The sequence below is a fragment of the Ictidomys tridecemlineatus genome, chromosome 1 (assembly GCF_052094955.1).
Source record: "Ictidomys tridecemlineatus isolate mIctTri1 chromosome 1, mIctTri1.hap1, whole genome shotgun sequence".
Lineage (NCBI taxonomy): Eukaryota > Metazoa > Chordata > Mammalia > Rodentia > Sciuridae > Ictidomys > Ictidomys tridecemlineatus.
The window spans coordinates 85,200,383-85,226,885 of NC_135477.1; the positions used below are offsets into that span (position 1 = coordinate 85,200,383).

General features: G+C 39.1%; 1 protein-coding gene and 1 long non-coding RNA gene across 8 annotated transcripts in view; one reads left to right on the forward strand and one right to left on the reverse strand.

The window, feature by feature from the left end:
- The window catches only part of Arhgef28 (Rho guanine nucleotide exchange factor 28), a 291,621-nt gene that overhangs the window by 121,787 nt on the left and 143,331 nt on the right, over nt 1-26,503 (reverse strand). For 5 of the 7 annotated variants that reach the window (XM_078043571.1, XM_078043579.1, XM_078043585.1 and 2 more), the window contains 2 exons: nt 14,304-14,356; nt 13,702-13,762 (listed from right to left, as the gene is read on the reverse strand). The exons of 1 other annotated variant lie outside the window; for it this stretch is intronic. In XM_078043571.1, the coding sequence (XP_077899697.1) occupies nt 13,702-13,762; nt 14,304-14,356 (114 nt within the window). Of the gene's footprint in view, nt 1-10,560; nt 10,598-13,701; nt 13,763-14,303; nt 14,357-26,503 lie in introns of those variants that run through there. One more of the 7 variants, XM_040273610.2, reaches the window with a different exon arrangement.
- LOC110598512 (uncharacterized) lies at nt 63-14,364 on the forward strand. Its single transcript, XR_013436627.1, has 4 exons — nt 63-183; nt 10,807-10,919; nt 12,867-12,916; nt 14,324-14,364. It is a non-coding gene; the product is annotated as an uncharacterized LOC110598512 (long non-coding RNA).

Below are 26,503 nucleotides of genomic sequence, written 5' to 3' on the forward strand. Positions count from 1 at the left end.
GCATGTAGACCAACAAGGAGGCTGTAAATATTAAAGCCAAACCAGGAAAGTGAAAGGGGGAGAGAGGGGGGGACCAAGAGTCTCGCTGATACTTCACAGTCCAGTTATTCAAAAGGTCATTGGGAGCAAATGAATCATTAACTCCCCTCTTCTTGTTGCTGGAAATGAAAATGCAGAAGGAAGGTAAGCAGGGATTGAAAGAGCCGCCTGGGATTCGAGAAAAGCCTCCAAATACAGCTGCTTGTTTTGCTCGGGAGCTAGAGTATCATTTCTCGGAAAAGCCGCCCTGTGTGGTGTGAGATAAAGGTTGAGGTTTATGTGTGTGGACAGCCAGAAAGCATGATCCACAGGCAAATGAAGGCCATCAGACCAGGAGGCTCCCTCCAGAGCAGTCTATTCATTCACACGGGCAGCTTGGGCAGCTTGGGCAGCTTTTTGGATCTGAGAGCCAAAACAGCTCTGCTAATTCACTTAACAATCCCCGCTCCCAGTGCTTGTAATGCTAACGTGGTCTGGAGGCTTTAACTTGAGTGTAGAATTGTAACTCATTCCATTAGATTTGTGCAAAGTTATCTACTATTGTTTAGCACAAATGGGGTATTTTCCTGATTTCTCACCAAGTTTGGCTGTCAGTCATAAGGATTTGGATGCCTTAATAGCTCCCATCTAAACTTTCAGTCCATCTCAATAGAACTAGTCACCAATTTGCTGCAAACCAGCACTTCTTATACAGTCTCCCTGAGCACTCTGCTGTGATTAGCATTCGGTAGAAGCCCATTACTGCCTTCCCATAAATCATAGCACGGCTCAAACTTACTTCCCTACTTCCACAGGCACATAGATACCCGTGACTGGAATAAGACCAAGCATAGCGGCCAAGATGCACAGAGCAAAAAAGGGAGTCTCTTTTGAGTACTTCTCTCAGTAAGAGTACAGCAAGAAGTATTTTGTTGCACTGTGTTTAATAAGGCTGTGTGATGCCCAAAGACACTAAAGGACATTGGCATTGATATGAGGATCCACTTAGTTCTGCCAACTGGGAACACAATAGTATGTGTCTTAGGTAACATTCAACTCTTCACTTTATTTCCCAAATTGTTGGCACTATTATGCTGTGCTGCAAGGCCTGCTCTGTGGTAGCTAATTCTGACCCATGGGGTTGGAGGAGAGTAAAGAATTCAGACAGAGGAGAAAGGGGAGAGACCCCCTTAAGTTCAAATTCAAATAAAAAATCAGAATTATGTAAATCACTACTATGATGTTATATGGTTTGCTACATAATCATACATCTAGAACAAAGTAAAACGGGAATATTGTTGCAAGCATTGCAAGTAAATAAAAAGAAATTATGTGGCCTTTCACTTGAGGAATAATTACATATTCTCCTTAATCAGCTGGACACAATTATAAATTACTCTCAAGCCTTACAGCCTTATGTCCAGTGAGAGTCTTAATTCACATGGATCATCAATAAGAAAATAACAAAATCTTGTGAGTTTTTACATTGTGTCTGTTTTAGAGCCTAATATAGTTGCTGAGATATTGCAGGCATTTTGTTAAATGAATGAGTGATTTATACAAATGGGTCACAATATGTGGTGAAAAACCTGTACATGACAGCTAAAGTATTTATAGCGTCTGCTGATTACAAACATACATTTTGACAAAAAGCTACAATAACTCTGGTGGAGTGTTTAAAATAGATTTGTTTTGTTTACTACAACAATATCTACATATGTAAAAAGGACAACAGTTATGAGTAGAGAAAACACAATGTTCTTTGACGCTCCAGATCATACTTGGGGTGTGCACAGATCCACAGCCCCTCAGCTGCTCCCAAGATGTCTGCAGACCAAAGAAAGGGGACCTCCATTGTTGTGGACAATCACCAAACTCAATAACAGTGCTGGACCAGTATATTTTTATCTGATGAAAACTTTGAGAGATTAGAAATACTTCATTCCTCATCCTGAATCAGTGGTGGTGGTTTTGCAGATCTTTGCTTCACTAAAGCAATAGGAGTGATAAACATTATATTTTTCTGGTGCTATGGGAAAGGAGACATGTTTTTTGATTAAGTTGCAGACAGAACAAAGATAATACAGGGTTCCTATCTTGTTTACTAAGTTGGTCAGAGGAGTGACAAAGTGGTCAGGAAACTCTAATAGTAGAGACAGCAGAGTCTGGGGCAGAACTTCTCAGATGGCATCAACATGGGAGGGAGCATTCATAAAATGCAAATGATAAGATTCCTACATAGTCCTGTTGAATCAAGATCTCTGAGGGTGGTCCAAGTTCTGTATTTACAAGGGGCACCATCCCCATCCCAGGCAGATTCACATGCCTAGTAAAGTTTTAGAGTCAGTAAACTAGAAGATGATAAACCCAGGTCAACAAGTTCCCAGAGAAGTCTGCTCCTCCCTTGACCATCATCATTGATCAATCAGAAGAACCTTAGGACAATGCAGACAGAGAAAGAGATGAAAGAACTTGGTAAAAAAGCATTTCTATTAGTTGAGATACCATGTGGATTAATCTTATCTAATTTCCCCAAAACACAGTCTTTGTTGACCAATTACATATCAATTGATTACTGATACCAAAATCATTCTGACAATAAAACTACTAGAACTACCCAACCACTGCCTATAAAACTACCTCTGGTATAAAGAGACTTCACAATATTCATATTTGCTTTGCAATATAGCCATACTTTTAAAGAAATGAAATGATTTCCACTTAGCATCCATGCATAGTTAACATGTAAAGTCAAAAACATTGTTTGCATAGCCTTTTATTTTTAAGCCAGATCATTTTCTTGCTCACCAAAGACTCTCTTCTGAATGAGTCATTTATCCTCATTGTTTTCTATAGTAATCCAGGTGAATTTTTTCCACCCCATTTTATTAATATAATTGCATTTAAATGGATTCAAGATGTCATTTACATCTCATTCATATTCAATAGATAAATTGCTTTGTCTGACTGATTGTAATTGCAGTTGGCGGAACTCAGTGATATCCCCCAGGCCCACCTCATCACCAGACATCATACAACCAGTACAGAGTAAGCATGCAAATGACTTCATCTTGCCATGCCTCCTTTAGTTAGAAATCCTTTACTGAGAAAATCACCTCCCTTAGGTTAAAATCATTCAGGGCATATGCTATGGCCTTGAAGTTTCAGCTTTCTGGAAGACCCACATAGAAGACTTCCTGCATCCCCTTCAGATGGAGGACATGTCACTTGCCTTTCAACCTGGATAAAATGCAATCTTTTCAAAACAATATTTACATTTAGTATTTGAGAAATCTTCTTATCCTCCCATGGGTCCCCAAATTCCTTAAGGGCAAGAACTGTTGTCTTACTGGTATTTTTAAGGAGCCATATACTAAAAAGAAAACATATAGGGTTTTGGAGACACCTATAAAGCAGATCTCACACTGACTTACTTAGTAGCCCTAACCAAGTCACTCATACTGTCTGAGCCCTAGTTGTCACATATAAAATGAAATCATAATGTCTGTCCTTCAAAGGGGTATTGTGAAGATCAAAGGAGATTATAACAGAAAAGAACTTAAAAGAATTGTCAATAAGCTTTAAATATGAATTAGAAAGTTTCCTTTCATTACAATTCTCTTCCACATTATAGACAAAATAGTCATATCTTGACCTCGGTTATAATAGCTTCATTTTCAAAATTGCAACATGCCCGTGTACCAGGAAGTTCTAAGAAAAAAAATAAGTAAATAAAAGAATTAAAAGAGGACAGAAGAAGGAGGACAAGGAAGAGGAGTCCCTTTCCAGGAGGTGTGGGTTGTGGACACGTGGATGTGTCACCTGGAGGTGTGGATGGTGGACGTAATGAGCCCTGGGGGTAAGGGAAGCGAGGATCAGAGAAACAGTGGAAGAGTAGCCTAAGGAGAAAGAAATTCCTCACAGTTCATGAGCTTAGAGAGAGCAACATCTAAAATTACATTTTAAGTTTTTCCTGATCATGTTCCAATTCCAATTTCCCCAAACCTTCAAGAGAAGTGTCTTACTCCCATAGATTTTTTCACAAACATCATCTGTGCAAACCCGTTGAACTTCATAGTACATCATAACAAAATTCATGCTCTACAGACTTTTGTACAGTTATTCACAATGTAAATTTGTCAAATGTGAGCCATCAAATGAGCAAAGAATTTAAATAATTAATTTTAACATCATCTCTAAACTAACACCATAGTTCTGAAGCTAAAACTCTCATAAGATGGGGTAGATTGTCTCAGTTTTTAAAGAAGAGCAGACCCATCTTGCATATGCGACTGGAATGTCAGGGTTTGAGGTAGTCTTGATTGACAGCAAGAAAATACATGTGTGCATCCTCACCTGAGTGGATTTACACATCCACAAATATTTCTATATGCAGCCGTTTGTGTCTGTATTAACCAAACAGCAGTGCATACTAATGTGCACAACTCTAATCTATTACTAAAACTAGAGGGAGACCTGAGTAAACCCTCTAGCTTCCCTTGCTTTTAGTTGCTTGCTTTCATCAACAATTTTAGAAGTCATAGAGCTAAGCAGTATGCTTCCATTAGCTTTGCTAAGTGTAACATCTCTGAGGTATGGGTCACAGTGGTAATGGTTGCCTAAGTCGTTTTCCAGGAACTTGGTTGTACCTCCAAATGGTCTGAACCACTGACCCTTCACTTCAGCCTGCACCAGTGTCTGATGGGTGACTATTGGACATCAAAGAGCTGAAAACTCCACACTGCTAATGCTGCCAGTTTCTAACTATGCATCCTAGGGAGAGCTGTGAAGTGGAATTACTCATGCTTAGATCACTGATTACTTCTCTTTACCTCCAATCACTTTTTCCCATGCCAAACCATTTCTTTCTTCACCCTCTAAGGAAACCCTGTCCTATCCTCAGGAAGGCAGATTTGAGTCTTGGGGCTCCCACCTCCTCGTGTTTGGCTGCCCCATAAAGAAACTCTTTTTCAAAACTCAGTGGTTGGTGAAGTACACAGAGGGCACAACAGGCCTTGCTTGGTAGCATTACCACATGGATCATTCTACCCTCCTCTTCCTGCTCATCTTTAAGCCTCCATTCCAACAGTGAAGAACCTGACACCCACCATCCATAATTCATTTACTTCATTATTCCATCCCAGTGCACCTGGATAGTGGTGTCAAAGTTGTTAACCTGTGTTCCTATGGGGGAAAAAATCTTAATAACCAAACAACAGTTCTTCTCTACAGCTTATTTTGCCTTTATTCTTACAAGCTCCACTCATTTCCAAAGTTTCTTAGGTCCTGTACCTTCTCCTCAAAATAATGACCATCAATAAGTTTGTTTCATACATTTTTTAATAAAGTTAAATTGTTTTGTCACATTCTGCATTCTGTCCTGGGATGTCTCAACCTTCAATTTTTCAAATTTGCCTAGATTAAGGTTTACTCTATGTGCTATAAAGTTCTATGGGTTTCCACAAATGCATGGTGTCAGGGATTCTCAATTAACAAATAATAAAGAATATTTTCACCACCCTAAACACACACACACATACACACACACACACACACACACACACACACACACACATGAGATAAGGATATATAAAAAGGACATAAGAGTCAACTAAAGAAGATTCCCAACTACAAAAGTTGGAATGCTTTGACAACAAATACAGAGTATTGGATTTATTTATTTTACCAAAAGTATAAAATAAATATCCTCGGTTCCACGTAGACATAAATAAATGACTGAATAAATAATGGGGGGGATATAAATCTCAAAGGTGAAATAATTCCAAATAATATAGGTAGATACTCCTCCCACAAGGAAGTATTTAGATAACTCCCCACTCCTTAAGTGCAGGCTGTATAATTTGGCTTCCTTTCAAAGGGTACAGTGTGGAAAAGGGAGTATGAAGAGTAACTTTACAGGAGAGAAAAGGACAAACACTACCACAGCCAAGTAACCAAGGTCAACATCAACGGTGATTAATAATGTTGACAGAATGGACTCAATAGGATGTGATGAAAGCAGCTCTTCACTGATGTGGTCTTCCTCCTGAAACCTACACTCGCACTTCAGTGATGGGAAAAAAACACATCAGAAAAATCCCAGTTAAGGAATATCCTACAAAATTCATGACCAACATTTCTCAAAACTATCAAGATGGCCAAAAACAAGGAAAGTGTGAGAAATTCTCATAGACAAAAAGAGCCTAAGAAAACATGAAGTCTAAATGTAGTAGGGGATCCAGCAACAGAAAAAGGAAATTAGGTGAAGAGTAAGAAAATCTTTGAAACAGTAAATCTAAAACTTTCCTTAAAAATATAATTTATTAAAATTTTTTAAAGAAGAGGAACTTATGTTCATTAAATGTGGAACTAATGCTAAATGAATGTTTATGTCCCTTATGTAGATACGGAGATTACAGCCAAGCATTAAATTCCATTTCCTTTTGGTCAGGTTTTTACTGTGTGAAGTTATCATGTGAGTCTGAGGGAAGTAATTAGACATTAAAATATCATATACTGAAATTCGCTCTATTCCCTAGAGCTGACCCCAATGAAAAGCTCTCATTTGGCACCTGTGAGGTAGATGAATCCATCTTAGATTAGCTGAAACCTTATTGGCAGACAAATCTCAAGAACCTGGATGAATCCTCATGGTTCACTCAAAGTTTTATCCTCAAGTTCTAAATGCCTTTAACTTCATCTTTATTCTAATTTTTGTTGTTGTTGTTGTTGTTATTTTGTTTGACATCCAATCACATCACTTCTCCATACCCTTCAACTACATTCCTTCTTTCAGCAGAGTCTTATAAAGTGAGGCATAAACTCCGCTGACTTTCTTGCCCGTGCCTGAAGTAAGGGGCCATGGTTCATTAAAAAAAAAAAAAAAAAAGTTTTCCAAATTAGGCAAACTCTAAAAGTTACAGCAAATTGTCCCAATAAACTGTTAGAGCTTGTATTGCCTGACATGAAAGCTAATTAGAATCTTAATTGCCCTAAAGTCCCTTCCAAGGGATTAACCACTGGATACTCAATTTAAAAAAAAAAAAAAAAAGGGCTCTACTACCACAAATACACTCCCTGCAATCAAGCTGGCTACCAAGGATCCTTCAGAGATGGGGGATTCTTTTGTATATGCCTATATGAAATTCCCATAAGAAAATGGGAAGAAATATCTGGGTGTCACTCAACTTTCTATAAAACAAATTTTATAACACCATTTTCAGAATATGTTTCATACTTTTCATTTGTTTCCTATCATATGAGTGAGGTATAGTCTCCTTAAGATTTTATACTTATTTGAAATTTATATATAACCATTTGATTGAAACATCAAAATAAAATGTTCCTTGGGGATGGAATTTATGGAATTTACTTATTCACTAAGCTAGCTTATTTGAGGTTGAGAATCTTATTTTGGAGAAGGAAAAAATTAGAGTTCAAAGAAAGGACTCCCTATTTTTTCCCTTCCCTCAACTACATTTCAGAGATTAAATCAGTTTGTTATATGAAAGAAAAAGGCAATTTAGAATGTACTAAAGGTGGGATAGCGCTAATGCCAAACGTCAGGTATCCCAACAATGCCCTTACGATATCAGTGTCAACATCAAGCCCACCCTTCATCCCACTCTGTTCACCTCAAAATCCAATAAGTGATTCTGTGACAGCAAATTACACTCACTATCAAATTACTATCTTAATGCTTATACATACATTTTTAAAGGTTTCATCATCTTATTTAAGTGGTTGAGAAATTTTTTTTTCAAAGTTTTCATCGTTCCCACAATCTATGATATGGATGCTGACAATCACTGAGGGTTTGCAAACCTAATACAAACAGGCCTCTATTAGTTACTTTTGCAATCAGTTGAGATAAAAATAGAACCCCATTTCTCAGTTACAATAAAAACCCGAAACTCCAGGAAGTCAGGTCCCCAAAAATATCTGGTCACAGTTCTCAACCTTGTCAGCCTCTGAGGATCACCTGGGTCCCTTTTTGGACTCTGAATATGCATGCTCTGCTCTAGATCATGTAAATCACCATCTCTGGATGTGGGATCTGGCTTGAGTATTGCAAAGCTTCAATTCCAGTGTGGAGGCAGAATACACAACCATAGGGTAGCACAGTACCTAGATAAGCAACTCCTAACCATAGCTGATTTTTATTTAGTTATTTTTTATTTTACATTTTTGAGCAAATAACAAGCAGAACAGTAGAACTGTCATTAAACCAGAGAGCATTCTAGACTTGGGGCTTTTAATTTCACAGTTTTATGGGATTTTACTCAGAAGAAAAGACAGTGAGATATACTGTACACCTCCAAAAAGGTTTTGGTTCCTTCATGTTTCCTAATCTACAGCAATTCATCTAAAAATCCCCGAATGTTCTTTCTTATAATTTATGGGACAAAAGTCTGTCAATAGATACTCCAGTGGTCTCACTTAAAGCAAAATATTTCATTCACATTCCATGAGAATTTTACCCAAACAATAAAACCACAAGTATAAAAGGCAGAACACGCTTGATAAGAGAATCAAATTGAGCTCATAACACGCAGTAGCATTCCAATAAGTCAGCGATTTTTTTCCTTCCAAAAACAAATTCTAAAACCTCTGCACCCACAATGAGATTTCACTAAAGTGAAGAAAAGGGAAACTATTTAAGTCCAAATTGACACAAATAACTTTACATTCCCAATCCCCTTCTTGGAATATTTCTCTATTGCCAACACTGTTACTTCAAAACCAAATCAGTGGTAAACATTTAGTGTATGGAAGAGAGGTGACCCCCACCAGAGAGAGAGAGAGGAGAGAGAGAGAGAGAGAGAGAGAGAGAGAGAGAGAGAGAGAGAGAGAGAGAGAGAGAGAAGGAAGGAAAAAAGAGTCCACAGAAGCATCCAACGCCTGGGGCATACAGAGAGACCTGACAAAAATTAAGCTGAAAACTTAATTTTCAGAAGGGTAAGAGCTTTCTGTAAGGTTCTCTCTCCCTCCTCCTTTTCGTTTTCCTTCGTGTTTCATGCCACATTCTTGAGATTTCAATATAGATACACATGTGCTATTAAATAACAGCCAATAGAGGGTCAGCTTCCCTTACACACACCCAGGGTCTGCCACGCTAAGATCCTGTTTGGAACCATCTCAAAACTCAATTTTTACAAGCTTTATAAGCATTTGTAGCTCAGCAGTATTAATTCCATTTCCAATTTTTTTGTTAATATAAGAAGAAATGGGAAACTAACCTAATTGGTTCTACTTATTTGGTTGTTTGCCAAACTAGTACCATGGACTGCATTGTCTCTACTCCGACAGCCACTAGAATCGAGAGCCTGAATGAGATGGAGATGCAGATCTTGAAAACATATTTTATACTATACCTAATGTTCTAGAGGGGTCTAGAGGGGTCTAGAGGGGCTGTTCCTTTGGCTCTTCTAATCATTTTCTACCAGTTTCCCTTTGCTGATGTTTTCCCCTAGGTGAAGGCCTTGTTTCTCTCCCTGGGTCTTGTCTAAGGTCATGAAAAGTTTCTGTCTTCCAAGTTGAGAAATATGAACCTCAGATCCTAGTGTTTGTTTCTGTCTGTTTCTGCTTCCTTCTCTTCCTCACTGGTCTCTACAAGAGCTTTTTGTTGTTGTTCATTTTGTTATGAAGTCTGGTTTCCTTCCACATTCAGCTTTGGCTCCTCTGTCTCCCTTGTGCCCACCCCCAGAGTGCCAGCACCCAACATATTTTCTCATATTATGTATAAGTAATGAACAATACTAGCCAATGAAAGGACCCAGAGTTTTAAAGATGTATCTGTGATTTGAACTTCTGCGTGTGCTGACCTGGCCACTCTATGTAATCAATACTACATACCTTTAAAGGGGGGAGGATTCGCTAATAAATTCTTGTGGGGAGGATTGGCATTTTCTCTTTCTTCTTGCAAAAACAATCCATGTTCTTTGTAGAAAAATGTACACTGTCATGGTAGGCTATCTTCCACAATGGAGCTTACTTGTGGTATATAATGGTAAATGAACAACATAGGCCACAAATTCTATTGTCCACATCATCACAAATATGTAGAAAAACACTGGCAGAAAACACATACAAATTTAATAGTAGCTGTCTCTGAGTGGAAAACTATAGGGGATGTTTTCTTATATGTTCTATAATTTTCATTTTTGCTGCTGTGAGTATTTGTTACTTCCATAATTTTGAAGAGTAAATTTTTTCCAAAAGACTCATTTTGCAAAATTTTATGTTTAAAATTGCTGGCACTTGCACCAAGCCCACTCTCTGCCAGCCAGACCTGTGTCGGCAGATGTGTCACTGCTTCATGCCAGAGCTTTGAGGTATTGAGACTCCTCAAGTGAAGAGATGGCAGCCAATTCTATCCCTACCCCATCCCAGTGTCTCTCTCCCTCTACTACCCTCCCCCTGGGGAAAGTTAATGCACTCTCTCAGCTCTTCGTTTTGTCATGTCAGTTTCACCAATCCTTCATTTTTTTCCATGCAAATAGTTACATGATATACGACTTTAGCCAAAGAAATTTCACATACCTTTTAATCCAATGCAGACCATGTGTGATTAATTATGCTCAAAAATCGGCTTCAGTGTGAGTGTCACTACATCTGGTCTGTCACTCACAATCTCACTCACGCTCTGGAATAGACCTTGCCGAAAGAATAAAACCATCACCTTCCAGAAGCTTCTGAAATTCGCCTGAGACACTGTGGCTTCACAAGGAGGAACTTTTAACTGAAAATCTTAAAATTCCAACCAAAGCCAAAGTTTCCTTTTTTCAGATTCAACCTTTTAAAAGGAATTTGCAAGACAGTGACTGATCAAGCTGCCTGAAGCTTTGCTGATACGGAGGGTTCCTGCATCCCTGCTTGGAGTTGGGATTCCAGTACTGCAGGTAAGCATCACCCCACCCCCTGCCCACTGCTGTTCCACAAGCTGTCCACTTGCACCCTCTGGACGGTCACTTCCCACCTTCTTGGTACAGCAATTGCTGTTGCCCACTATCAATTTTGGCTTTGCTTTTAGTGTTGATCCGATTTCTAAATCACATTTAGACCCTCTGACTCGAGCCAAATGAACCTTCTCTTCCTTCTCACCTTCAGCATTCACCCATGTTCTGTCTTCCATCTCCTTTTCTTCCATGACCTTGAATGCTTTGTTCCCTGTCTCCCCGTGCTAGCTGCCCAGAGCATGGAGTATCATTCTCCACTGTGACGGCAACAGGATCAGATCCCATCCCTTCCACTGCAGATTCTCCCCTTGGAGCAAAACACCAGGCCTACACCATCCGCAGAGAGTGGGATTACTATCAACTATTTGCTGAGGGGGTCTGGGGCACTGGCTTGGATGAGCTTCCCAGACAGCTTACCACCCACGACATCATTCCTCCAACCCAATCATTTTTGAATAAACTAAGAGCCAGTGTGATTCTTGATGCTCTTAGGGATCAATTAGAATTACATAAACAAACTTTCTATGGATTATCCTGTCCAATATAATAAAGTTAATTAAAGTATTCAGTTCCTTGGTGGCTGGCACTGGTCATACATTGCATGCACAGGTAGCTACTGGCTCTGACTCTGGACAACACAGATGGAGAACACATCCATCAACACAGAAAGGTCTCATGAAACAGCTCCCATGCCATTTACATCACACAACTCTCCATCCCACAGTACTGAATAATACAAGTTGTCAAAGACTTGCACCTCTCGTCCACATACATATTTTATCAGGAGTTCCTCAGAGACTGGGTAGAATACAAGCACAGAGAGAATTCAGGTGTTTTGAAGTGGCCTTTGGGGAGAGCTATTTTCCCAGCCTCTGGGTTAGCATCTGACTCTTACTCACTGCTCAATGCCTGCTTCCCTGTCTCAGAAGGTTCCTTTAAAATCTATTATCATTTTCTTTGCATGAAGTCAAGGAGCCTTCCTGAATCCAAGATATTTATATGAACAACAAAGCAAATGCTAGAAGCAAAAAGCTCACCCCTGGCCCTTTCATAAATCACTGGATGAAAGTCCTGCGCATTTGTGTCCCAAGGCCTTCCTAACACCACTCTCCAGTCACAGTGATGATGCTGACAAAGCACTAAGATTAGATTGGGTTACTACGGTTTCCATAGCACAAGTCTTCTTACCCAGCAAGGACACCAGCTGGAGATTGGAGTGCTTTTTTTTTTTTGAAATCTAAGATTAAAATAATCCGACTATTTAATACTTTTAGCAGCCAGCCCTTCCCCTCCCCCAGCAATTTGTCTTGGTAAACATTCTTCAAAGCTGACATTCCTGGGAGAATGATGCAATTTATAGATGAGACATCCTGTATGCGTGAGTAACAGCTATGCACCCGGCTTCAGGGGCCCACAACAATCATCTGTGGGAGGTGTTTGCTTTCCTTTCTCCTTCCTCTTCCTCTCTTCTGGAAGAAAATGATTACCCCTCACCTTATGTAGCAGAAATATTACAGGCATGCTTATGGCTTAGTGCAGACCTAAGTTTCTATTCCAATTTCTATTCCAATCTCAGGAAGGGAGATCCAGCAAACCACCTCTGGCTTGTGGCCAAGTACAGGCAGCACAGTCAACGGACACTGCGGGCTCTTCCTCTGTGTGACATGATTTCCCAACTATTGTAACTGCTCCCTTGTGTGTCTGCCAAATGTGCCAGCCACACTCCCCTAAACTCTGGTGAGCTCCGTAGGTCACACACCTTCACTATCTGACTCCCACCAGGGATTGGCTCAGTTTTCCCTGATCTCACATCAACCTGAGCCCTCAGCCACCATCAGCTCCTCTTCACTCCCACCTTCTAAGACCACTCTTCCCACATGTGCTTTCCAGGTGTGAGAGCTGCCTTGGCTTCAGTAAACCTGAAGAAACCAACTGGGAAGGTGAGTGCACATCTGCATCCCACTGGACCATCCAGGAGCCATAACTGGTATCTGCTGGTTGTCCAAGCCATGTCTCCAGTAGCTTCATATTACACTCTACTTGCCTCTAAATAACTCAAGGGATAAGTCTGGGGCCCAAGTGAACCTTGAAGAGATATAAAATACATGGGGAGGAAATTTAGAAAGGTGCCCTAGGACCTTTTGAGCAGATGAGAATTCTCAGGTCTACAGAAAGAGTGAAGAGTGACGTCCATCCTGCTGAGGGAGTTCTTGATCCCTCCAAAAGGACACTCCCATCAGCCGCACCCCCCTCCCAGCACACATCTGGCCTTTTCCTGAGGCCAGACGGGTAGATCTCATAGGTTCAGCTCCACAGAGACACGTGGTTATCAGTGTAGGACAGCGGTACACTTGAGAACGCTTGGGCCCGGCAGAATGACGTTCCCAGTTTCAATTCCACTGTTCACCTTCCACCAGTGGCTCAGTTGCTTTCCTGAAATGAATCTGGCAGTGCCTCTTCATAGGAATTACAAGGTAACCATGACAAACTTCAAGCCAGCATTTGGCAAGAAAAAGCTCTGATGACTTGGTTGTTTTTTTAGATTTTAAATGGAATCCTGTCCCTAAAGTCATAATATTATGACTGATGCTTCAAAGAAACTTTGCCTGGATAGGTTTTAAAAAGTAGACAAGGTTTCCAGGAAGGAATATTTTCTTCTTGTCCACAGTATACCTGGTCTGTGATATCCTCATAAGTGCAGGAAAAGCAATATTTTGGAACATACCCAAATCTAGGTTCTCCTGGTCCTCATGTTCACTCGGTTGAACCTCCAGGCTTTTGACACACTAAGAAAGATAAAGTCAATGAGGTATTTATTATTATTATTATTATATAATGCTATACTTAATGTTTTTTTTTATTTTTGCAAACTAGAAAAACAATCTCGGGAAGCATCAGTAAAAACATGGCCACATGAATCGCATCATGTAAACAGAAAACTAGTCCTGTTCATAATTAATATTATTTAAGAACTAAAAATAAAAAAGAGATCTGCCCTAAGAAGAAATACACTTGAAAACTGTCCATAGGTAAAACTTATTATTGGCCTATAGCCGTATATATCAAACTTTAAGTAAAATTTGTTTTGGAAAATGAATTCAATCATCTTGCATTTACAAAAACCCAGAAGATAGCAAAGTTTAGTCATAAAGGGTAGAGATTGAGAATCTGATAAAGGAAACTGGATTTCAAATTATTCTAAAAGTGGCTTTAGGCACATGCCTATTTGTTGAATTTATTTCTATTTTTATGACAACTAGATCTTCATTCCATTTTAACTCTGGATAGATGTACAAAAAAAAAGTGAAGCAGGGAATCATTCATTACCTTTACATCCTCCTTTTCAGTTGGCGATCTGCTGGAACCCACATTCTTAATCTCTGCAAAAGGAATAATTCTCATCAAGATCTGCTGATTAGAACTTGTTGGTTAAAAAAAAAAGAAGAAAGAAAAAAATAAACTAGATAACAAATATAATAAATGAGTGCCAGGAGCTGTCTGTAGTGCTAGCTAAGTTTGTTTGTTTGTTTGTTTGTTTGTTTGTTTTTTAGATAAAGCTTCTTTAAAATCCTCTCTCCCCAGAGTAGACTATCCTATCACCTGACTACTCACTCTCTGGTATTTGTGCAGATCAAAATGTAAACAATCCCAGGAGCTCTCACAGGAAATCCTGGGAGGAAAGAAGGATCATTAAATAAATAAATGCCTTTGGTGCCTGAGGAAGGCTGCTCACTACCAAAGGCTCTTCAAAATAGCCCAGATTGCCAGGCGGGTGGCTCGCACATGTAAAGCCAGCAGCTCGGGAGGCTGAGACAGGAGGATAGCAAATTGAATGCCAGCCTCAGTAACAGAGAAATGCTAAGCAACTCAATGAGACCCTGTCTCTAAATAAAATATAAAATAGGCCTGAGGATGTGGCTCAGTGGTCGAATGCCCTGCGTTCAATCCCCAGCATCCCCCTCCAAAAAATACCACAGACTAAGGATGTGACTTGTACCCACCTGAGGAAATCCCACTCATCTATTTCCTCAAACACCACAGATTTCAATGTCTCAGGAGAGCTTTCAAAAGAGCATAATTCATTCTAGAAGAGGTCTGGCTTTTCATGGCTCAGTGCTGAGAGTAGAACACTCCAGTGCAGCCCCCAGCTCCAGCCTCAGCCAGACGCCGGGGCCACCCTGAGCTGAGCTGAGCAGTGTCCAGTCCTAGGCACCCCAGGAGTCCTCTCTCTGTAAAGGTTTTCCTGGAAACCGTGGTGGTCAGGATGTTCTGGGATGAACAGGACGGTCCATTTAAGGGGACTTTTCTCTCTGTGGCTTGACTGGTTGGTTCTCTTCCCAAATACTCAGTTGCCTGGAAACAAGAGCCACTACTGTCGAAATAACCCCTGGGAGCAGGTTTTGTTGTGGGGAAAATAAGTGTTGACATCCCTAGCAGGGGCAGATGGCTGAAAACCTTCGATCTGAATTGGTATAAATACACAACACTGTGGAGCCTGAGGCTCTTCTCTGGAATCTCACCTTCTGGTCACCAAGGTCCTACAAGATGCAAGTCCTGATGAAATACCAACAGTTTTCCTAGAAAATGTACTAACTAGACTTTCCCAACTCTACTACTCCTACTGATTTCAGTTCCCTAATGCCTCAAACCTCCAAGTAGATTTACTCAAGCTCTTCCTACAGCCAGGAGTTTCCATCCATTCTGTTTAGAAAAGGGATATAGGGCTTCATTTACATGGCTCTCCATGACAAGTCATAAATAACAAGGGTCATAAATGACAAAGGTGGAGTTACTCATTACTTAATGAGACAGGATGGAGCAGAAAGCTACAATTCCACTTATCATATTTTTTTTTGTTGGTTTTTTTTTTTGTTTGTTTGTTTTTAAGTCTGCTTAACAGCTGGACGTGCTGATGCATGCCTGTAATCACAGTTATTTGGGAGGCTGAGGCAGGAAGGTCACAATTTTGAGGACAGTCTGGGCAAATTAGCAAGATTCTGTTTCAAAATAAAAAATAAAAATGGTCGGGAGATATAGCTTAGTGGTGAGAATGCTTAACAAAAATTTTTAATTTGTTTTATATCAAGAGATTCTCAGAAAATTGGGAATGGAATCACCATTTGACCCAGCTATCCCACTCTTTGGTTTATACCCAAAGGACTTAAAATCAGCATATTATAGTGACACAGCCACATCAATGTTTATAGCAGCTCAATTCACAGTAGCTAGACCATGGAACAACCTAGGTGTCCCTCAGTAGATGCATGGATAAAAAAAAAAATGTGCTATATATACTCAATGAAATATTACTCAGCTTTAAAGAAGAGTAAAATTATGGCATTTGCCAAGAAATGGTTGGAGTTGGATAATATCATGCTAAGAGAAATAAGCCAATCCCACAAAACCAAAGGACAAATGTTTTCTCTAATATTCGGATGCTAATTCACAAAAGGGGGTGGGGGGCACTAGAGAAAAATAGAATTACCTTACATTAGGTAGAAGGAAGTGATGGGAGGGGCGGAGAGGGGTGTGGGGATAGGAAATGTAGTAGAATGAAACAGACATTATTACTTTATGTATATATGTGAATGCATGACCAATATAATTTTATAACATGTACACTCAGAAAAATGAGAAAGTATATCCCATCTATGTATGATACATCAAAGTGTATAAATGCATTCTACTGTCATGTATAACTAATTAAAACAAATTTTAAAAATTAAAAAAAAAGAATACTACAATTACACTACAAAACAGCATATCACTCTTGAATTCATACTGTATATTAGCTTCCATGATAAAGATGTAATAACCCCGATATTCTATGGCTATGAGAACAATTCTCAACAGGGAGGGAGTCCCAGGGATAGGGCTGTGGCTGACACCCAGCCTGGACAGTTCATGTTACCCAGCATCCCTGCCAGCTTTTAGAGGCACATCCCACACAAGGCCTCCAGGTGGCAGCAGAGTAACATCTGCGTAAACGACATTGCCAAGGATATGACTATCTAAATGGGCCAACTTCTTCACTTTTTAAAAGCCTCCTTGTACATGCCAAAATCCAAAATGCAAGTTTAATGTTTTTTGTCCCGCTGAACAGATGCAGAATACTAATGTGAATCGCCTAGAATGGCATTCACCATATTTTAGGCCCATAGCAGAGGTTTGGTGTTGAAACTCATATATTCACATTGTAAAAATTGGAGTAAGTGGAGATTAACTCCAAGGTGTTAAAAAGAAGGAGGGAAGGATAACCAGAACCAAAGTTTCAACAGATACATCTGCATTAGACATTGAGAGTCACACTTTTATTTTGCCCATTATAGGATATTTCTTTTCTTTAAGATTTTTTTTTCACAATGCACTTATTTTTTAAATTTATTTATTCTTATGTGGTGCTGAGGATCAAACCTAGTGCCTCACACATGCTGAGCAAGCACCCTACCACTGAGCTACAATCTCAACCCCCATTATAGGATATTTCTTTAAAGCTATCTCATACCATAAGCTCCTAAATGATCATTATACTTCATTTCTGAAAAAAGTCCATACAGATAGCATTTATTCAGAATGGTACCCATTTATTCCAGCTTGTTTATGAAAAAGATGACATGTTCACACCCAGTAGCTTAGGTTCAGTTTCCTCCCCTCTCCTGCCCCTAAAGGTTGCTGTGCTGATCACTAGACATTGCCATGCCTACATTTTTTTTCTTATCATCAACTGCAATATTTTTTATTTTAAAGCAACTGCTACAAACTATATTAAAGCCAATAAATTTTCACAGAAAGTAGACTTCATTTTTAAAATAACTTACAAACCTTTGTGGCAATGTGCAGATTCAGGATAATAATATATTTTTAATTAATCTAGGACTAAGCAGAACCATATCTTAGAGATTTCAAATTTAGCACTCATTTTACCAGAGTTTAATTAAATTACTCCAGGAGAGTTTCTGCTAAATTAGTGGGATCCGTTTACACCAACCCAAGAACCACCAATTGCATAGTGCAATTAAACCACTCATTGCTATAGCAACCTTCAGCAGATAATGGTATCAGTAACTCTAGCTATTCTGTGTTCAAGGCCTATTAATCTTGCCTTAGAGGCCCACCCAAAAGGAAGGATTACGCCTCTAAATCAGACTTACAAAACTTGATAAACATGTTTTTTTATTGCCAAATTATAATAGAACAAGAGCTAATCTCCAGTACTTATGTTCACTAGTAACACAGCATTAGCAAACAGGTTTTCTTTTTTAATCAGGGTTAAGTAGCTGCAAGATTAATATCAATGTGTCATTAAGAAGCAGATTTGTCTAAAACAATCTCAACTCTGTTCACATGTTTTACTGTCTCCTTTTGCAAGATGGAACCAAGGGTCTAAGCTTAGGCAAAGAAAAAGCTTACACCAAAGACAGGATGCTCCACATTTTCCTTTAATTGCCATTTGGCTGTGCCATCCGACTCCTTCCCCAGGAAGGAGGAGGAGAAGAATCCTAATCAGAGCCAGCCAGACCACCAATGCTGCCCTGCCCTCAGGTTCAACTGTCCACAACCAAGTCCACGCCTGGCTTCAATCTGCAGAACAGCATCAACAACGCAGCTGGAAAACAAGGGTCATGCTCTCCATTTGCTCAACCCACCTCATGAATGCCAAAAAAAAAAAAAAAAACCCTAAGACTGTTTACAGCAGGCTCTGGGTACCCCTTTGGCAATACACTGAGAACAGTTCACAGTCTTTGAATGACTCATTTTCTCCTAATAGGCTATGAATTCCAGGAGGGCTGGGACCAAATTGATTTTGGCCCAACATCTGTATCTCCATCTTGGCACATACTAGGTGTCAAACAAATAAATGCTTCCCTCCTGCACCAACACCTATGAGGCTCAAAATATATACAGCTGACAAGATGTGGTAGATCATGAGGCAAGTTGCAGAGCAGACAGGCAGGGGAAAGCTGCTTACTTTTTGACTCGCCGATTCAACACTTTCAATGCTAGCTCTGTTTTATTACAACTAGAACTATTTTATTAGTGACCAGATAGATGAGTGACTTCCCTTGCTGTCTTCCCGCCCTACCAGCTGTCAGTCCTTTGGTGCCTCATAGCAAGTACTTCACCTCCATGTTGCTACAACATGTTACCCTAGTGTGCACAGCCAATTCACAACTGCCAGAGAGCCAAAACTGCAAAGAGAACAAATGCTCCTAATTCAGCGACAATTATAACACTTGAACTTTTGTCCCAACATTCTAATTGATGTTGGTCCAATTTTTGTATCTGCTGCTTAGTACATACTAGGTGCTTTTTCCTAAAAGTGGGAGTACTAATGAGCACTTTAATTTTGCCTGCCCAGGATAAATATGCACTGGGAGAAATGATAAGACATTTATCTACAGAAATATCAAAATGAGCTTTGTTCATTCAAAAGCCCCAACATTCCAGTCAGTTTCACAAGCTCTACCCATCCCCACTGAACTACAGCCTTGGAAAAGCTATCAAGATGAGAAAAGAAATTCTTGCGATGGAAGAACTCTCAACTGTGCTCTTTTAGAATGTAGTTTTTATACTTACTCTCTGCATTATTTCTGAAAGAATGTAAGATATCTTTTTGAAATACATTTTTTTAATTTAAATTACTTCCAATACTTTTTCAACAATAGTTACAAGAATTCTTTAAAAGGACTATAAAAAATATCAATATAACCACCATTAAATTAAATTTTGATATGTATCCCTCCTACAGAAGAAGAGGGCAAGAAGAATCCTAATCATATATTAAAATTATTTTACATCAATACATAAATTATTTCTATAGAGATATATAAAACATCTTTATGTGGTATAATTCACATACCATAAAATATACCCATTTAGCACACGTATTTCAATTGGTTTTAGTATATTCAGAGCTATGCCACATCACCACAATCAAGTTTAGGACATTCTCATTACCATAAGAAACCCCACATCCATTATCTCATATCTCTCCAACCACACTACCACCCACTCCTGCAGCCCAGCTCTAGGCAGCCACTAATGTACTTTCTGTCTCAATGGATTTATCCTGGACATTCCATATAAATGGAATCACAATATGAGATCTTTTTTTGAGGTCTTTTTTTGAGGGGAGCGGGGGTACTGGGATTGAACTCAGAGGCACTTGGCCACTGAGCCACATCCCAGCCCTATTTTGTACTTTATTTAGAGACAGGGTCTCACTGAGTTGTTTAGTGCCTCAATTTTGCTGAGGCTAGCTTTGAACTCATGATCCTCCTGCCTCAGCCTCCCAAAGCTGCTGGGATTACAGATGTGCGCCACCAAGATCTTTTGTTATTGTCTTCTTTCACTTAGCATGAGGGGTTCAACGTTCATATATGCTGCAGTACTGTATCAGTAGTTCATTCTTTTATACTGACAAATAGCATTTTGTTATATCCCCCTATATATATATATATATATATATATATATATATATATATATGCACACAACTTTTTGTTTATTAATACCTCTGCTGATGAACATTTGGGTTGGGTTGTTTCCGATTTATGTCTATCATGAACAATGCTGCTATGAACATTCATGTACAAGTTTTTGTGTATATGTGCTTTTATTTCTTTTGAATATATACCTATATATACCTATGGGTGAACTTGTTGAGTCATATGATATTCTGCTGTTTAATATATTCTTTTTTTTTTTTTTTTTTTTTTGGTGCCAGGGATTGAGCACAGGGCCTTAGCCACTGAGCCACATCCTCAGCCCTTTTATATTTTTTTAGACAGGACCTCACTAAGTTGTTGAAGGTGTCCCTTAGTTGCTGAGGCTGACCTCAAACTTGATATCCTCCTGCCTCAGCCTCCCTGGTTGCAAGGATTACAGGGATGTACCACCATACTCAACTCTTTATATTTAATGTATTCTTATATAGATTTTTACATCTCCTACACAATCTTGCCCCATTAAATCTCAAAGTAAAAAAAAAAAAAACAGTTGTGGGGAACAAAAAGATACTTGCAGCTTCCAGATTTGGTTATAGTTATCAATTAAGCAGAAGCTCCAAGTCTTATATTTCAAAGTGAAGTAAGAGCATAATTTTGGTTTAGAATTACTTTTTGTCCCTAAGACTTCAAGCTTAGTTCTAGTTCAGTTCAAGAAAACGTTTAGCTTATTTCAACTTCATTAGAATCCTTCGCTGACTCTCCTGCCTGCTAACCTGAGCCAGCTGGAAGAAAGGCTCCATAGCAGATGTGAACTGCATTTGTTGCCTCTAGGTAAGCTCTGAGGAGCCTCTGAGCCCTGATCTCACACATCCAGTGGTTCAGCTAACCGATCTCTCAAGTTCTCTATAGGTCAAAGTTTGAGGCTTTAATTCTGTGATGAACTGGGGATAAGGAAGAGAATTTGGATTTTTTATGTGAGAAAATACTGATATTATTATAATAATATGCAAAATGAGCAACCGACCAGCTTGACATTCCATCTTATCTTTGGTCCTTTAACAACAAAAATTGGTCCTTTTAGGAGAAAAAGACTGGCAAAGTCACTCTATAAAGAAAACTCAGAAAAGGATGAAGTATTCTGTAAAATGAAAGAAACAACTATAAATCATTTCCTGGAGCTGGGAGACATGTTCTCTGTGTATTTTTAAAAATTTTAAAAAACTGACATATTCTTGTACTAGGGGTGTGGGATAGAGTGTGGTAATTTGATAGATGGATACATTGTGTAATGATCAGATCAGGATAGTTACCATTCCCATCCTTTGTTTTTGGAGGCTATGAATTCTTCCCTTCTAACCTTTGTAAAATACACGTTGTTGTAAACGATAGTCACCGTGCTGTGCTGTAGACACAGAATGGATTCCTCCTGTGGAACTGTATATTGATGCTGTCATCCAAACTCCCTCTAGCTCCTCTTCTCTTTCTTCCTACCTTGTCTAATAATCACTATTCTACTCTCTCTATGTGGTCATTTTTTTTTTTTTACTTCCACCTATGACTGAGAGATGCAGCATCTGTCTTTCTATGCCTGGCCTATTAAATTATGTCAAAATGCCAAAATCCCCTACTTGTAGGTAAATGACACTAATCAAGGCCTTGGATAGAAATTCAACGTGAGGGTTAGGATATGGTTGTGTCCCCAACTGAATAATCATCCTGCAGAAAGTTTTCGAACTGCTGTCCTCAATCCCTCAATCCCCAGCTGTCCTGGCTTAAAGGACCTATATTTTGATAAAACAATTGAACCACATGCAATAGTTCTAAAAAAAACCCTGAGTTAGAATATTTAAACTGAGAAATCTTGGGGAAGAAATTGTGTGTGGATAAAAACACTCTTGTCTTCCCAATGCCTTGTAGGAAATAAGGAGAATCCACCATGCAACCCTCTCTGTATCTCACAAATCAAAGCACACAGGTAAGGGCCATACCTCCATCTAAAGAATGTCCAGGCAAAAACTCGGTTTACCTCTAGTCATATAAATGGTCATGTTCTGGTATCTCAAAACCTATGCCTTTATAATTGAACAGGGCAGGCATTGTGCTCAGAACCAGACATCATGTGCTAAGCATTGACCTCATTAGATACTGTATTTTTGTATTATTTTTACTATTAAGTAAGTATCATATGACACCTCCACCTCTACCTCCATCGGCCATTTTCTGCAAAAGCAAACACAGCGAGGTAATTTGCATAGTGCTGAAAATCTAGTCCATGACAGAGCTGAGGCTTTAGCAGAGCCTGCTTGTTGCAGGTATGTGTCATCTAGACAAGCCCGTGCATGCGGGTCACAAATCTTCCTTCATCAGGATTTGAGACAGATTACCATCTGGAATAGAGCTCCCTGCCAAGCAATGATTCTGATGTTTACCACTTTTTCCATCACACAAATGCTAGAGAAAATTCTAGAACAGCACACCAAACACTTAAACCAATAGATCCTCTGTTACATGGGGGTGGTTGGTAGGTTGTAGGGTGGTGGGTAAGAGGGTAGACTCCTGACCTGACTTCTGACAGCCTGGGCAAGTTGTGTCACCTCAGACAAGTAACATAATGACCTCTGGGTACTGCCACTTCCTCATACATAAAATGAGAAAACTGATTCCTGACTCCCAGAAATGTCCCTCCCAAGAACTGCTGGAATGTCTGTTCTGAGTGTGCACACTTCATTCAGCTCAGCTACTCACATAGTGCAGCTACTCACAAATGCTTGATGGAAATTAATAAAAGAAAACTCTTTGAGAGGGCTTTTCTCACTTTGCTCCTTCTTCTTTTATTTATTTATTTAGTTTGGGTTTTTGTTGTTGTTGTTGTTACTGCTGTATAACCAGTGCCTAGAACAATGCTGGACATAAGGTGGGCACTCAAATCTTTACTGCATGGTTAGGTAAAGGAGCCTATAGGACCCCTGTCCTCTCAGACTGTGTCTTGTATTTGGATCCATGGCCCCTCCTGCAGATCACATCTGAGCCTCTGCCTCAGTCCTGGAGAAAATAATGTTATTCTCTCTTTTTTGTGATTGGAATTTGTTTTCTTGTTAATGAAAATATGGGGGGAAGTCAACAAAGTTACAGACCAGAGACACAAAAGCTGAGATAGCATATCATACAGACGGTTTCTTTTAACTATAAAAGAATAAAAAAAAAGAAAGCAATTGGATTTATATAGTGGTAAGTGACATCGTATTTGTTGTTGGCTTGCATTATGGCTATAGATTCTAGGAGGGCAGTAGCTCTCCAAAGAAATATGATCTATGCATGCCATATGCATGTATGGATATAATACACCAAATCCCATTAATGTACAATTAATATATATTAATTCAGTTTTTAGACAAAAAACAATTTCAGTGGAGGTGTAGGGAGGCCTGTAGGGTCTTGAATAATCAAGGTGATCACAAGTAGTTTGAAAATACCTCCCTGGATCCTGTCCAGTGATGAATGCCAAGAACCCAGGTGATAGTGAAAATGGAGGAAATAAGTCCAGAGAGAAGAGGGTCAGGAGAAATGAAGAACAGCCTCATTCTTCAAATTGCCTTCTGGACATTACTTCCATGAGATGTTGAGAACTACAGAAAGGGGTTCTTAAAGGCTTCTTTAAGCTGAGGATCTGCTAGGTCAAATAAGGTTGCATGGGTTTCCTGATTCATCACTTCCTAGAACTTATGAAACACTACATGCATTTGCATCTCCAGTGTGGGGTTTCATATACAGCATTTTCTATTTATTTGACCAAAGATGTTTTTATCTTTCAGAATATCTTATGAGACTTGTGTTCTATACAATGCTCTTCAGGCATTCCTAAGGTGGAGAGATCAAACAACAACAAGAAAGCAAAGAAAAACATAGATCCAGTTTGTGGATTAATAAATACTAATGGTCTATTAATCTGAGCATATTAAAAAATGAGATGACTTTTGGGCCTGTTTAATTCATTCAGGATAGCTTCCTATTATTCTGGAAGTGCAATTATAATCATGAAATTATGCAAACATAATTGGTTCATAGGAATAATAATAAAATCATTCATTGCACCCAAAGGCAGAAGACTTAATTTCCAGGCTAAAGTTATAACCTATTACAGCTACAAAGGCAAGCTCTCCATCCACTCATTGCCCCCAAAAGGCATAGAAAAGCACAATTCATTTAAAAAAATCTTCTAGTAGATCTCAAAAATAGTTTATGGTTAAAAGAAAAAGGAAGGAAGTCCTTATGCTTAAAATGCTTTGTTCTTTCAGTTACATCTCTGAGGGCTCCTGAATGGACAAAACTGTTTTCATATTAGCTGAATACTGCCCTCTGCTGGAATGTGAATACAGCTTCTAATATTCATTCAAGGGTAGATAAATACAAAAATGTATCTAGATGTACTATAAAATACACACATTATTAATATGAAACTAAAAGGAATTAAATTTCTACCCATTTTTTAGTTTAGTGACTGCAGCCCTCTTTTTTATTTAATTGATTTTATTTTTTTAAATACACAACAATGGAATGCATTATAATTCTTATTACACATATAGGGCACAATTTTTCATATCTTTGTATGTAAAGTATGTTCACGCCAATTCATGTCTTTATACGTGTACTTTGTGAGGTTTTTGCATTACAATTCTTATCATACATATATACCACAATTTTTCATATCTCTGTTTGTACATAAACAAAGATATTTGACACCCAGTTCGTGTCTTCATACATGTACTTTGGATAATGATGTCCATCACATTCCACCATCCAACTGCAGCCCTCTTTACCTGGCTGCCTCACAGGTCCATCCAAACTCAACCTGTCCAAAACTGAGTACATTTTTGGTCAATTCTGCTTGATATAAGGCCTATCCCACCTATAGACATACCTCAGGAAAGGAGGAATCAATTAGACTTTTCCCTCACTCTGGCTCCAATTAGACCCTGCACCTTCAGGAAAGGACTCACCTGTCTCCACCTCTCCCAGCTCGTTACATTGCTATGGTGCAGCCCCTCTGCTGCATTCCTTTCAGCAGACCCCTGGCTGGTTCCCAGATTTCCACTTGGCCCTGCAAATCTATTCTCCATACTCCCTCCAGAATGACCATTCTAAACTAATAATCTAATCTAATTGTTTCAAACAGCTGTAGAGCAGTCGGGGAGGAGCTCCTATTCCTGGCCTCTTGTAAATGTCCTGCCAGTCTGCTTGCCTCTCATGCATGTATTCCTGGTATCACCACCACCACTACACACAGATGTACATGTACACACAAACACACATACTCACATACATGCACACACACACACACACACACACACACACACACACACACAAACATCTATACTTCTAGGACTAAAAAATGACCAGCATTTCTCCTGATGTATCCTCCAGTTCGGGAGTCCATACTGCATGTATTTCCACCATCTGGAAGCCTTCCCTATATTAGTTCACAACTCCAGGGGGCACTTCTTTCAAGAAGCTTCTCCTGATCCATCCACTGACAAGTCTGCAGTATACTCACAGTGTGATCTGCAAATGACTCCTAGAGCAATTATACTTTTCTGAGAGAGATTGTTTTCTCATCCCCAAACCCAAACTGGAAGCCCCTTAAATATAAAACTTGGAATTTAAGTACTTATTTAGAGTTTGTTTTTTTTCTTAATTAGTTTAAAGGGGGATACAATGGAGAAAAGATATACAAGATGATAAAAAAATTAGAAGTTGACTTAAAAAAAAGCACTGGAAAAACTGGAAATCCATATGTAGCAAAATGAAATTAAACCTCTCTCACCCTGCACAAAAATCAAGAAATAATAAATGGAATGGATTCAAATTAAAAAGCTTTTTCTCAGCAAAGGAAACAATTAATAAAGTGAGGAGAGCTATGTGTGTGTGTGTGTGTGTGTGTGTGTGTGTGTGTGTGTGTGTACATGCATATCTGTGTAAAGATTTTCTCCCATAGATTGGGAGAAAATTTTTACCACATCCACCTCCAATAAAGCATTGATCTCTAGGATATATAAAGAACCCCAAAAATTTAACAACAACAG